The sequence below is a fragment of the Aegilops tauschii genome, chromosome 7 (assembly GCF_002575655.3).
Source record: "Aegilops tauschii subsp. strangulata cultivar AL8/78 chromosome 7, Aet v6.0, whole genome shotgun sequence".
Lineage (NCBI taxonomy): Eukaryota > Viridiplantae > Streptophyta > Magnoliopsida > Poales > Poaceae > Aegilops > Aegilops tauschii.
In genome coordinates, this window is record NC_053041.3 from 42,452,037 (window position 1) to 42,466,892 (window position 14,856).

At 45.9% G+C, this 14,856-nt stretch overlaps 1 protein-coding gene across 1 annotated transcript; it reads left to right on the forward strand.

Annotated features, from left to right (window-relative positions):
- Positions 1-11,827: 11,827 nt before the first annotated feature.
- LOC141027737 (uncharacterized) lies at positions 11,828-12,722 on the forward strand. Its single transcript, XM_073505033.1, has 3 exons — positions 11,828-12,036; positions 12,129-12,302; positions 12,423-12,722. The coding sequence occupies exons 1-3, from the start codon at positions 11,914-11,916 to the stop codon at positions 12,588-12,590; spliced, it is 465 nt and encodes a 154-aa protein (XP_073361134.1). The 5' UTR covers positions 11,828-11,913; the 3' UTR covers positions 12,591-12,722.
- The last annotated feature ends 2,134 nt before the right edge of the window (positions 12,723-14,856 follow it).

Genomic DNA, 14,856 nt, shown 5'->3' on the forward strand with positions numbered 1-14,856 from the left:
TAATTTTCAGAAAATACAAGGATACTATGTTTAATTTTATTAAAGGCAATGTGAAAAATGTATCTTTTATTCTCTACTTACGCGAGCCATGTCCTTTCTTTTTTGTCAATTCCTAATTCTGATTTTCTTCCCCAATCTGATATTAGAGTCTCAGTGTAGACTTTTTTCAGAACAGGTCCGGATCAAATAGCAATGATTCAAAGTGATGATGACAATCTTGCTCTGTGCATTGCTAGGGCTACGTGTGTTGACAGACGTTGGGGCAAAATTTGGGTTGTACCGACGTTTTTGAAATTTGATTGTTTTTCTATCCCGTTGCAACGCACGGGCATGTTTCCTAGTTAGACAAAAGTATGTCATAACCGTGATCTTCTCCGTCAAATGCTCCATCTCCTAAGTATAGGATGTTTGGGTTTCTGATATCACTTGGGTCTTAAATATTGTGAATTTGCTGTTCTAATACATTGCGTTAGTTATGAGTTATGGACTTTATCCTTGTTTGGAATGATTATGATTTCCACTGTTGTACAATCATTACATGTTCCTATTGGGCAAGGAATGTATATCTTACCACTATCGTGACCAACATGTCAATTCTTTGTAGAATATTCTCGATATGATTATATGGAGCATCAAGATTAGTCCAGCTTCACAACATGGTCTTAAGTCATCTCTTCTTTGACTATGTGAATGCTGATTTAATTTCGCTTATGCACTAGGAACTAGGAGTCGAGCGAATTCTTAAAAAGAATTGCGGGTTAAGCGAATTCTTAATTAGCTTGCCCACAGTTTTTTGGATGAAACAACAAGAGAAATGTACTACTTCCTCCATCTGGGATTACTAAGCGGAGGGCCACTCTGCTCTGGTCAATTTTTTAACGCCATTGCGCCTAGTACAAAAAAGGCTTAATGTCATGCTAAATGCATGGGGCATCCGGGCATGCATCCTTGCATGCAAGAGCAGCGATCAGGTTGTGTCGTTGCATGCATGCATGCATACATGTGATAGATAACAAGTGTCAGAAGCCGAGTCATTTTCCTTCTTTCAAGGAACATGTAATTATTGTGAACTAAATTCGGGGTGACTTCGTTAGTATTTGAAAGGACACGTATCAACCAAGTCCAAATAAAAGATGGCACATGCCCTTATCTATGGCACTCAAGACTTCAATTATTTATCAAGATCTTGCATGCTCAAATATCTCGTGAAATATATATTATATAAATGTCTCAAACAACCGCATCATGCATGGCTATATCTTCCATATAAATATGACCACCAATTGGTCTGTTCTATCCATGTTTCATGAGTAGGATACATCCCATGGAGTCTCAACAACTTACTCTCCTACATAAACGCTTAGCAAAACCACTGGAAGAAAGGAAAAAGGCACTAGATTGAGAATATGAGTCATCAGGAATCGAGTGCCTAGTTTTTGCATGGATATATACTGTACTTCTGCTTGTTGTTGGCTCAGTGTCGAATTGTTATGTGCTTGCTATGAATGAATTGCTTGCACCTCTGCTGCTCTCGTTGGCGAAGTACCTTGCTTCCACCACCCTTGTCATATAAATTCCTGCTCTGACAGAAGTGTGCACTTGAGGCCTGAGGGCAACCACTCAGCCCAGGCCGGTGCTCGCATTTGCTGCCATGCCCTCCATCTATGTGTCCGCTAACAACATGGAAGAGTAGCAATGGTGTTCTATACGTTTTGTGCTCCTCTCCCTCTGTGCCCGCTGACAGCATAGAAAGGGAGCCGTGCAACAATGAAGTTTTTATTCTCAACGGCTCTTTGAGCAACTTTCCTAATTTGGATCAATATGGTACTTTTTATTCTGGGCTTGGTTAATCATGGAGCTAGAACATGTGCTCTGGGTTGTACTCATATAATTTCCGTTGGTGTTCCACCCCATGGAACTTTATTTCCTCTTATTGTTCTTTTCCAAAAAGGAGCTTGTTCTTTTACAAATCTTACTTGTCGGGCTCACAAGTATTGATCTTAATGGTTCAGGCCCGTAAGTACCGATCAAATTATTATGTAAACAAATGGAATTCCACTGTCAATTCAGAGTGATAAATTAAGACTGATTACCTTATGTATGGAATGAAAAGAAAAGAAGAAAGGTACACCTGGTTAAATTTTTTTCGCTTAATTGTCCATGAACTTCAATTAGTTGAGTTGGATACTTGAGTGCACATGGAAGAAGCAAGTTCTGGAGATCCAGTGCAACGACTACTGGAGATCGGTTCAGCTGCATACTCCAGTTCACAAGGATACTTGAGTGAACTTATATCCATTGAATTTGTTAAAGTAGTATTCTCCACAACGGTACTATTTCAGCTACTATAGAAAATCACAAGATAAAGAACCTCAAAATATTCTCACTCTCATGGGTGCAGCATTACATAGAATTTCAGTTCTGAAAGTAACTCTCTCTATATTGATCACTGACCACAAGAAGAAATAAAAGGCACTACTATGCCTATTCTTTGAGTTCTTCAGTGCATATGGGTTCACTATCTCATCTTCTTGGCCGCTCTGAAGCTCCATCGTTTTGAAGCAGGGAACAAACGAGGAATCCCCATTAAACATGGTCAAGGAATCACCAAAGCAAGCATAGTCCCCGAAGCGACAGTCATGCTTCGGATTCCATCATAAAGGACTCGGCAAACATGAAGGGCCAGTCATCTCAGTGGTGTGTGACTGGGTGGCGACCACGGCGGCCGCCCGGCCGTCACTTCCTCGAGGGACGGCAAGCAGGTCACGGTGGGCGGCGAACCGGGCGGCATGTCCGGCGGCCGCCGCTTCCACGAGGGACGGCGAGCAGGTCGTGTGCTGGTGGGGAACCCAGCTGCGGCCGCTTTCGCCAGGGACGACGAGCAGGTCGCCATCATCCGCGTCGGGAGGTCGTCAACGGCGGTAGAGATCGGAATCTACGGCCTCGTTGGTGGTTGGATGGTTTAATAATGACGATGATATATTAGGAGGATACCTTGTATTTCAGCTTGATACATTAGGATATACAGGATTAGGAGGTACTTTGAGATTTGGATCAGGAATGACGTGTTAACATCTGAGGAGGGGCCTCACGTGGAAGGCCCTAACCGTGGTAAAGATAACCGATATACCCTCTTATAAAAACATAAAATGAATATCCCACCTAGTTTTGGTACTGGTCCCACCGTAACTTTGTACTTTCATGTAATCCCATTCTCATAACTCCTCGTGACACCTATTTTATTACCATCAGATTATAGTGGATGGATGGCCCCTAAAATCGCCAATCACCGTAACAGTTGTACCAAATTAATATTGCTCCATACGAACATGCCTATTTCAATTATCTTTGCATTTATTTTTTTCAGCTGTACAGTAGGGCAACGTCCCATCAAAACCTTTGTTATCAAATATGAAAGCTAGTTAGTACAGGAGAGCTGTTGGAATGGAGAAACAGAGAAAAACTAAGGCCTACAGAACAGAAGGGCATTTGCATTTCGTTGGACTCATTTAAATTTTACACAGCATACAATAAATATGGCAAAGTTTGACACTGGAAGAAGTTAGAGCTTTTCCGGATGAACTTCACTAGAGAAAGTATGGCAAGGAAACGGTAAGCGTCCTTTTATCTTAGTCAGTGATAATTAGAATCACGACTCCATACTCGAGTAATCTACTAGTAATCAAAGTTATGTAATATCCAGAACATCCTTCCAGCATAAAATTAGATAAAATCCAGAACATCCTAGCTTCTTTAGTAATCTTTGGAGAGACATATATGTAACCACTTCGCTGGTAGATTCACTCCTGTGGGCATTTACAATTACAACCGAAGTTTTAAGTGTGGTAAAGTGAGTCTGCACGTGGACTGACCTTGTGCATTCTGCGGCTCTAGAGATCACCGTTGAAGCTGAGTGTTCTCGAGTTATGTCCAAGGATTGCCACCATCAGCTGAGGCCGTCAAGGCACTGGGAGCTGCGGTCTGAACCTACATTTAAATCTGCAACAGGTTTGATCTATAACATCAGTCCACTATCAAATATCAATGTCGCACAATCTATCCTGAAGGTGACGAGCTCGCCCTCTTCGCTGACGAGGAAACCACAAGATCGTCGCGAGAGCTCGTCGACGTGGGTGTGTATCGCCGTTGCTATCATTGTGGACTCCGAATCCCCTCCATGGCGTGTAGCATTGGGTAGCACAAAACCAAGGCCATAAAGCATCGGTAAACGAGATAAGAGACGAAGGCTCATGTTGTGTGGCTTGTTACCAGCACCAACAACACACCTACGAGCTCGGTCGGTGCCCGAAAGAAACTAGCGTGCGGGCGAGGCAGCCTGTCCAAAAATAATAATGTGCCAGACTTCCTGTGAGAGCCAGTGATTTATATTTTCTATTGTATTTCCACAATGTTTTATTTCGAATATTCTAAATTCTAATAAAAAATTCACTAACTTAAATAAGTTGAGAATTTTAAAAATTATCAATTAATTTAAAAATCATTTATTTAAAAATGTCTGTGAACTGGAAAATTGTTCAGTAATTCAAAAAATGTTCATGAATTAAAATATTAATGAATCCAAAAATTGTTCACATATTAAAAAATATTCATGTATTGACAAGTGATTGAGAATTCAAAAAATGTTCATGATGAATTCAAAACCTATTCACGCATTTGAATAATGTTCACGTATTCTATAAATGTTCACATATGAGAAAGGTGTTCATGCATTCAAAAAATGTTTGTAGATACGGAAAAAATGTTTGTCACTTCGAAATATAATCGCAAAATAGAAATATGTTCACAGCAAATTCAAAAATGCTCACCAACTAAAAGTACTTTTATGTCTTCGAGAAAATTGTTCACACATCTTATTAGTGGCGGGCACACTCGAGCGCCCCTTGGGCAATCCATCACTGTAAAAATGGAGCGTTCTGATTGGCCGAGGTGGCCGCGGATCGCTACTTTGACCGTCCATCCTGGTCGTCTATTTTTTTTCTTCCTCCTATCCATCTGCCTACCTAAACTCTCTCTCTCTCTCTCTCTCTCTCTATATATATATATATATATATATATATATATATATCTCCCGAGACCCTTAATCTCTCTTAAATTCCCTCTCTCTCCCTAACCCCTTAATCTCTCCTAAACTGCCTCTCTCTCCCGAAGTCTCACCCGGCACCTCGAACTGCGGCGAGCATGGAATAGTGGTAGTGGCGCCCCGTGTAGGAGATTGCAAAGCGGGTAATGGTGTGTGAGGGGTTCGAAGCTTCGGTGGAGAATCCAGCACAAGGTGATGGATCCATGGGGTGCAACAACGGATCAAGCAAGCTCGTGGCGTCGGATCCAGCGAGCGCGCGGCGGGGAATCCAGCAGGCGTGCGCGTGGCGACGGATCCAAGGAGCACGTCGAAGGGCACACTATGGTGGATCATATGGCGTGTGTGTGTTCGTGTCGTCGAGTACCGCTGCTGCGCCACCAGAAGGATCCTTTTTTTTATTTTCTAAAATCATAGAACTGGCTGGCAGAAAAAAGGTCTGTCACAAGTACGCTTCCCTGCCAGTGGCGGGTGAATATTGATGCCCGCCACTAGTAATGCCAACCGGCAGTTGCGGGCCCTAGGAAAATCCCTCCTTCGAGATACATGATGAGTGATATTTTTACACTCATTTCAACCTAGTTTAAACTGATATATTTAATTAAAAGAGAGATATTTGCTCTGATATTGCCACTAATGACTAATGAATACAAAGGATTCCATAAATCCTCTCTTTAATATTTTTTCCGCAGGAAATGGGCTGAAAAGAAAAGATATCACGTGGGAGAAAGGAAAGGAAGGAAAATGGAGAAGAAATAAATCATCAGGAGGCGTCAGAAGGCTACCAGAGCGAAAGATAGCATTCCATGCGACCGCACGCGCTCACATGAACGGTCTTTTGGCATGGAAACCGAGGCTGGTCATCCACCTGAACAACTTTTATAAAGGGAACCCCGTCGAAATGTCAACAGAACGAGCAAAGGAGGTTCGTCAAGCACAACCACAACCCATTCATTATCATCATCATCCACAAACCCTAGATGCCGCCATTTTCACCTCCATAGCCCTCTCTCATCTAGTTCATACTTGTAAATCGTGCATCGCACAAGACATCTATTGTAAAACATATTGCAATCAATCAATCTCAAGATGTGTTCTTCAATTATTTCTTCTTGCGGTTTAATCTCCATGTATGAGTAGTCCGGTAAGGTATGGGGTGAGCCATGAGCCTTGCAGCCCCAGGTATTTGGTGAGGGGATCAATGGATGTCTTTGACACAACGTCTTTTATGTGTAAAATAAAATTGCATCATGAAGTATCTCTTGTCTTGTCCATGATCTTCATCCCTGCAGGTACCCAGGATCATGGAGATCGAGCACTAGTGAGGTTAGGTGCAAGAGTACCATGAGGTTAGGTGCACTAGTGAGGGTAACATAGATCATATCCTTGGGGGTTCATGAGGTGTAGTCATTGAACGCAAAAGGCTTTTCTCTGATATTATTATCTTAATTATCAGGGCAACCCAGCGAGACGGATAGGGCCTTCGGTGGGACAACTGATTCTTGATGTAGGACGCGTGCCAGTCAAGATGTTATTTGGACACATCCCCCATTCCGAACGAAGCAAGCACCTCTTGATGAGAGACTTCACGGGCACAAAATAATATCATTTTTTATCTCAACACAAATACGTGGTTGTAAGCATTAAGACCTCATTATCGTACCTTCTTTTTATTATAAGTGTTTTAATCACTATTTGCTTGTTCATCCGGTCAAGCTGGATTCCACACTTTGACAAAAGCTTGCTAGAGACCATCTCTTCAAGGGAGTCTTCCTCTCATGGGTAAGATACCCAGGGTCACCTCTGGAGAAATCGGTGCGGGATACCCTTTCTTGTTCCAATGTCGGATCAATAAAAAGGAGATATCATGCCCTTTCTTGTTCCAATATTTGAAGGAGATATTCCGTCGTCCAATGAGAATTATCCCCACCATGCCCCTGTGCGAGATGTGCCAGACGTCACCGTAGAAATCAGACGGACATGAGTGAGCACCTTTGCACGCACGAATATATGCCAAACTTTGACATGCCGCCGATAAACATAGCCGACAGGACCGTGGTAGAGAGGAGGTGATGCGACAACGCATCGATGGATATGAGGACGACGGGGTCAGGTACATGCTAGATGATGTCATTGTTGCAGAAACGGGAAATGCGACACCTTCAGAGAATGAACCGGAGGAGCCGGAGGCAACCGCAAAGGCCTTCTTGGAGGTCTTGGCCTCGTCGAAGAAACCTCTTTATGCGGGTGCGAAAATATCTCAGCTGGATGCCATCTCGCAACTGATTGCAGTCAAGGCTGAGTACGGCTGTAGCCAGAAATGCTTCGAAGCATTCTTGGGAGTATGGGCTAACAGCCTCCCTGAGGGTCATGAACTGCAGAAAAGCATGTACGATACAAAGAAAATCATGAAGGCACTCTCTATGGATTATGAGAAAATAGATGTTTGCCCGAAGAATTGCCTTTTGTTTAGGCACGAGTATGCGGATGACAAGTACTGTAGGCAGTGCGGTTCGTCTCGGTACATTGAGGTGGTCGGTGAGGATGGTGAGAAAAAGCAGCTAACCATCCCCGTTAAGGTTCTTCGGTATCTTGATTTTATAAAAAGATTGCAGCGCCTTTTCATCACGAAGGAGTCTGCCAAAATGATAAAGTGGCACAAGGAAGGTATAAGGTACAATCCAAAAAAAATCGTACATCCATCGAAAGGGGAAGCATGGAAGTCGTTCGATGAAGAATACCCCGAGGAAGCAGCCGAGGCTGGGAATGTCAGAATAGCCATATCAGGTGATGGGTTGAATCCATATGGTATGTCGTCCAATCCATACAACTGCTGGCCCGTGTTTGTAATTCCGCTCAATCTTCCTCCCGGTGCCCTAATGCAACGCAAGACCATGTTCTTGTCGCTCATCATTCCAGGGCCTGATTATCCGGGGAAGCAATTGGGTGTGTTTATGCAGCCGCTGGTGGATGCTTTGCACCATTCTTGGTACTTTCCGACGTTGACATACGACCGAGATCTTCAGAGAAATTTCTTGATGAAAGTTTGGTTCCACTATTGCATGCATGACTTTCCCGGCTATGCTCTATTCTGCAGATGGTGTACAAGTGGGAAGATGCCATGCCCAGTGTGCATGCAGGCTCTGCGAATGATTTGGCTGAGTAAGGGTGGCAAGTATGTAGCCTTTGACCTGCATCGACAGTTCCTTCCTCCAGACCATCCAGACAGGGAAGACAAGAAGAACTTCACGAAAGGCCGGGTTGTTCATGACGTAACCGAGATTCCAACATTTTCGGGGGCAGATGTTCTTGCTCAGCTAAAAGCTCTCCAGCCTAAAGTCAAAGGCAAAGGCAAAGCCAAAGCCAAAGGCTTCGAGGGATATGGTGAGACGCACAACTGGACTCATATTACCCCCTTCTCACAGCTTCCCTATTTCAAGGACCTCAAACTTCCTTACAATATCGATGTGATGCACACCGAAAAGAATGTGGGAGAGTCCCTTTTCCACACGATCCTCAATATTCCTGATAAGACGAAGGATAACGTTAAAGCTAGAGCCGATCAACAGAGAATTTGTGATAGACCACGTCTGAACATGAAGCCTCCCACAGGCGGTCAAAAAAACTGGTTCAAGCCAGATGCTGACTTTGTCCTTAAACCGCCAGAAAAAAAGGAAGTACTTATCTGGCTGAAACACATTTTGAAGTTCACCGATGGTTATGCATCGAATATAAGTAAGGGAGTCAATCTTTCAACGGGCAAAGTGACCGGCCTGAAGAGTCATGACTACCATGTATGGATTGAGCGGATAATGCCGGTGATGGTTCGAGGCTATGTCCCCGAGCATGTCTGGCAAGTGCTTGCCGAGCTAAGCCATTTCTTCCGCATGCTCTGTGCTAAAGAAGTAAGTAAAGACGTGATTGAAAAATTGCATAAGAAGGCACCGGAGTTGATAGTCAAGCTAGAGAAGATCTTTCCGCCAGGCTTCTTTACACCGATGACACATCTCATTCTGCATCTCGCGAACGAGGTATTGTTGGGGGGGCCTGTGCAGAATCGCTGGCAGTACGGCCCTGAGAGACAGAACAAGCATCTCCGACAGAAATGTGGAAACAAAGCTAAGATTGAAGCTTCCATAGCTGAGGCAGTTATCCTAGAGGAGGTGTCAGACCTCAGGACATCATACTATCCAGACCACGTTCCCCATCTGCATAACAAGGTGCCTCGATACAATATAGAAGAGGCGAAGTATCAACCCAAGCTCCATCTATTCAACGCGCAAGGTGGGAGGGCTGGGGCCTCGAAACCTTATAACATGCCACGACAAGAGTGGGAGGACCTCATGTTCTATATCTTGCACAACATCAGGGAAGTTGAGGAAGTGTGGATGAGGTAATACCACTACACCATTCCTTTATGTCTTCCACATCATCATGTTTTATGTTCACTTAGTCCCGGTCTAACACTGGTTTTCTTTTTTTTAGTGATTTCGTTCAAGAGGAATGGACGGGAATGAATCCTCCTACTGAGGCGGAGGCACTTACTCTTCTCCGTCATGGAAACCCTGGACGTAAAAATTTTGTTGCTTGGTTCATGGAGAAAGTAATTGTCCACACTCCCCTATTAAATACCTAGTTCAACATTTATTACTTAACTAATGCACGCAACAATTTCAATTATACTTGTAGGGAAAAGATCCGAACATATCTATGGATGATGAATTGAGATGGGTTTCCATGGGTTTTGACCCTGCCGTCATGACATGTAAAAAGTATGATGTGAATGGGTATCGCTTCCATACAGAGGATCACCAGAACAGCCGGCCTGATCCCAAAACTATAAATACCGGAGTGTACACCCCCGGTCAAAATTCAGTAGACTACTACGGAAGGGTACAAAATATATACGAGATTAAATTCCACCAGGGGCGCGAGACACTAAGTCTGCCTGTGTTCAAATGTCAATGGTTCGATCCGCGGGAGGGGGTAAAACATACGCCTTCCATTGGTTTGGTCGAAGTTAAACCATCAACCGTCTATGCCGGAGCCTATCTCTTCATTGCGGCTACCCAAGCTGCACAAGTATATTATCTGCCTTACCCATGCCAGAAAGAGTACCTAAAGGGTTGGGAAGTTGTGTTCAAGGTGTCGCCACATGGTAAGCTACCGAACCCGAATGAAGACGATTACTACAACATTAACCCCATGACATACGAGGGAGTGTTCTATCAAGAGCAACCTGATGATGATGATGATGTGGTTAGAAACGATGACGCTAGACCATTGGGTGCTGATGATGTGGATCCAAACGACGACGAAGCACGGAATGATGGTGAGACCATTGTCAATGAAAATGACATACTTATGCTAGAAAAGTTAAACGAAGACGCTGACGACGAGGAAGAGCCTCCACCTCCGTCAGACAACGAAGATGATATGATTGATAGTGATGATGAGACGGACCGAGAAAGAGGTTATAACAGTGATGATTCATATGGTTTCTAGCAGATGTACGTGTCAAGTCTTTTTTTTCTATAGTTTAGGAATATGCCTTTTATGCATTTTTATTAATGTGTTTATTATCATGCCTTTTCCTTCATTTCATTAATTTACTAATTGCTTATTCTCTTTTCAATGCAGGTTCGTGGAACATGGGCAAGGGGAAGGCCGACGGCGTGGGTTTCCTACGCAAGGTCGTTGGCCTGCCTAGTCGGAGTGGTCGAGCACGTAATCCTCCCCCCCCCCCCCCCGGCTACTTGACGATGACTCCTCACAGGGAGGTCTAGGGAGAGGTGCCCCTAGAGGAGGAGGGGGCGGGGGAGAGCCCCTAGAGGGCAAGGTGGTGGGGGGAGAGCCACTACAGGGGGTCGCGGCCAGAAAGAGCGCACCCTCACCGACTTAGGGGTGTTGTCTTCGAGGCCATCCTCTAGTGAGGTACCCTCCTCTGGTGAGGAGGAGGAGGAGGACGAGGCAGGCGAGGAGGAGGAGGTTCGGGATGGGGCCGAGGAGGAGGTGGAGGAGGAGGACGAGGAGGAGGAGGATGAGGAGGAGGTTGGGGAGGGGGAGGCAGGCGAGGAGGAGGAGGAGGACGAGGCAGGCGAGGAGGAGGAGGTTCGGGATGGGGCCGAGGAGGAGGTGGAGGAGGAGGACGAGGAGGAGGAGGATGAGGAGGAGGTTGGGGAGGGGGAGGCAGGCGAGGAGGAGGGTGGTGGCGGGGATGATGGTGCTGGCGGAGAGGGGGTTGACAACAAGGGATGGCTGCGTGGTAACGCAAAGCTACCAAAGCAGGTTCCTGCTACTGAGGAGCAGAAGTGGCTCATTGAGCCCACGGGGAAAGAGTAAGTGCCACTTTATAATAATTTCATTATTTTGCCTGTCACATGCTCATTCCGGTTGTTATTTATTTTGCTTGTCACATGCTAATAGTTCATTCTTTTGCAGCAACTGGATATATTCTAAAGGGGTCCGTATTCCCAACGGCCTCATCACCGTCTTGCTGAAGTTACACTGGCCGGGGTTGTACTGTCCGGATCCAATCAGGCACCCTAACCATCGGGTCTTGGCCACGAGCTGGGAGCACTGGGAAGCGGCCCTCCACGCGGACCATGGGACCCATGCCAAGGCCGTGATCACCACTTTCTGGGCGAGTTCTCTTCAGAAGCACAAGTCCATTCTAGTTTCATGAATGGTTTAACTCATGGCTTCTTCCATTCTTGTTTCGTGCATGATTGTAGAAATTCTATCGAGTTCTCCCGGAGCACAGGGCCAGAGCGGACCAGATCGTGCTGCGCCAATGCAAGAAGAAGGCCCGCCAGATGCAGTACGAGGTGCGCTATGTGGCCATCTCGACATACCATCACGACTATCTTGGTGTGAAGATGACCAAGGAAGACGCGCGGAGGATGGGCATTACCTTGGAGAGGGACGAGTTCTTGAAGGTAAGTATAAAATATTTTTCATTATGCTTTCATTACCTTGTGGTACATTTCACCGTTTCGTGTTGACATGCCATTATGCTTTCATTCTGTAGGTGTTACCAAATTGGTGTTATGGAAAAGACGAGTCCTGGGCGGCATTGGTGGATCTTTGGTGTGATGAGGCTGGAGCCTGGGCGGCTATGAGAGTCAAAAACAAGGCTAACCGAGGGAAGGAGGGAGTACATGCTCAGGGAAACCGAAACCACTATCTCCACAAGGCAGTTAATGTATGACTAACCCCATTAAACATTCTTCTTCTTCTATTTACCATTACTTTCTTATGTATGACTAACCTCTGTTTGGTGGTGCGGGAGGAGAAACTGAAGCGGCCGCTCTCACACATGCAGGCGTGGGAGATCGCCCATACGCGGAAGGACCCCAAGCCTGGCGAGCCCAAGTACTACGGCAAGAAGACCGCGCATAGGAAGAAGGCCTACTCCGATGGGTATCTGGCGTTACATCCTGACCCCATTGCGGCGGATCTGGACGAAAGGGGGTGGTGGGCATGGGGCTGAAGGAGCACGGTCGGGAGGCGGTTCTCGATGCTGTGATCACTCCTACTATCTCCTACACACAGCTCCGTCGGATCGACCCGACCCTGAGCCAGCGCACGAGCACGCCCATGAGCAGTGCACCGTCACTGTCCCTCTTTCAGGAGCAGCAAACTGAAAGTATTTTCCCTTTTATCTTCATTGCTCCCTTTATTTTCCGCATTTAGTAGTTTTATGAGTTTCATCATGTCATACTGTAGGCCTACATGGAGTACACACGCCAGGAGAGCATGGCGTGGCACGACCGCCTTCATGCATACCATCAGCAGAGGGATCGCCAGATGCAGCACGCTTTTCAGGAAATGGCGGCCGGCAGGTGTCCTCAATGGCCATCAGCAGAGGGTCCTCCAGCACAACCAACGTTGCTGACCTTTGAGGAGTTTGTGGCACAGAACGCTGGCCCCTCGCCGGTTAGTTCATCCCAAATCTATTCACTCAAAGCATATCATGCCTTTCAACACAGTCATATATCCCGTTAATATGTCTTTTCAACATCCAGGGAACCGGTGGATCAACCGTTGGCGGTGGTCTTCGCAGCACTCCCGAGTCACGGAGCCCGACCACTCCGATCCATGGAGGCGGAGGCGGAGGCTTCAGCGGTCTTGGCGGTAGCGCTGCCGCTAGCACTGACGACCTGGGCTTCAGCGGTCTTGGCGGTGACGACCTCCGCGGTGCTCGACGTCCTGGCGCTTAAGCCTTTTGGTTACTTGTGTGCTTATGCTTATGTATCTTTAGATGACTTGTGTGTGGTGATGATGATAAACTTGTGGTCTTTGATGGTCCTTTAGATGACTTGCGTGCTTCTTTATATGCTTATGGTTATCTTTATGTTGATTATGATGATGCTTATGCATATATTGTTGTGATGGTGACGGATGATACTTAGATGTGTTCTATATGTCTATTTCCATCTTATATATCTGCTGATATGTGCTGTATATCTGAATTGAATTGATTTGAAAACAAACAGATAAAAGAAAAAAAATCAAATACAAACTATGCCGACGGCTATGCCGTCGGCATAGGGCTGGCCGGAGCTCCCAGTTGCTGACGCGTGGCAGCCAGGCCGTCGGCATACATATAAACTAAGTCGACGGCTAGGCCGTCGGCATAGACGCCACGTGTCAGCAACTGGGAGCTCCTCGGCAAGTGTATGCCGACGGCCTGGCCGTCGGCATACGTATAAACTAAGCCGACAGCCAGGCCGTCGGCATAGCCTTACCCCAGGAGAGCCTAGTTGCTGCCACGTTGCACGCCTATGCCGACGGCCTGGCCGTCGGCTTAGTTTATATGTATGCCGACGGCTAGGCCGTCGGCATAGGCTTGCCACGTGGCGATCAGGCGTTGGTCAGCACTTGACGGCGGCCGCCGTTACGACGTAACGTTGCCGACGGCCAGGGCCGTCGGCATAGATGTACGGACACCGTCGGGATAGGGCCTATGCCGACGGCCTTTCTATGCCGACGGCCTCCCGGGCTACGCCGACGGATATGTTGCCGACGGTCCTATGCCGACGGGGGCCGTCGGCATAGGCCTGTCCCGACGGCCAATCAGGCCAGGGCCGTCGGCATAGGGTGCGATTCCGGTAGTGTCTGACTTGATTACTAAATAATGGGGCGTCCACCATCCAGTTCCTTTCATCCTGGAATCTTTAGTAAGCACTGCTTAAGTAATCAGTTCCAGTTTCTTCTACTCCCTCCATTCCTAATGTAAGACTTTTAGAGATTTCAATATGGACTACATACAGAGCAAAATGAGTGAATCTGCACACTAAAATACGTCTATACATCCGTATGTAGTCCATATTGAAATCTCTAAAACAGGCTTATATTTAGAAACAGGGGGAGTAGTTGTTTAGATGCACATTTTCCTTTTACTTTGCTGGATCTTACATTATTACCCTCCTTTCGATTTGTACCTTCCATTTGAGCATTTACTTGTTTAATCAAGTATGCTGTGGGGATGGTGATCCAGAAAAGCTTCTTCGATATTCATTTTACCAATTTCATGCAGATCGTGCTCTCCCTGATTATGAGATTTGTTGACATATTCTATTTGTTTATTTATTCTTTCATGAAAATTTAAACATTTGCAGCCTGCCTTGCCTTGCCTGTTTGTTCCTGATCACTTTAGGTATTCTTGTTAAGCATTTGTGCTAGCTTTGTGGATTCCCATGTTTCTGGAAAGAACCCTGGCAAATCTCGATCTTTTTACTTGGGCGCTTGATGGA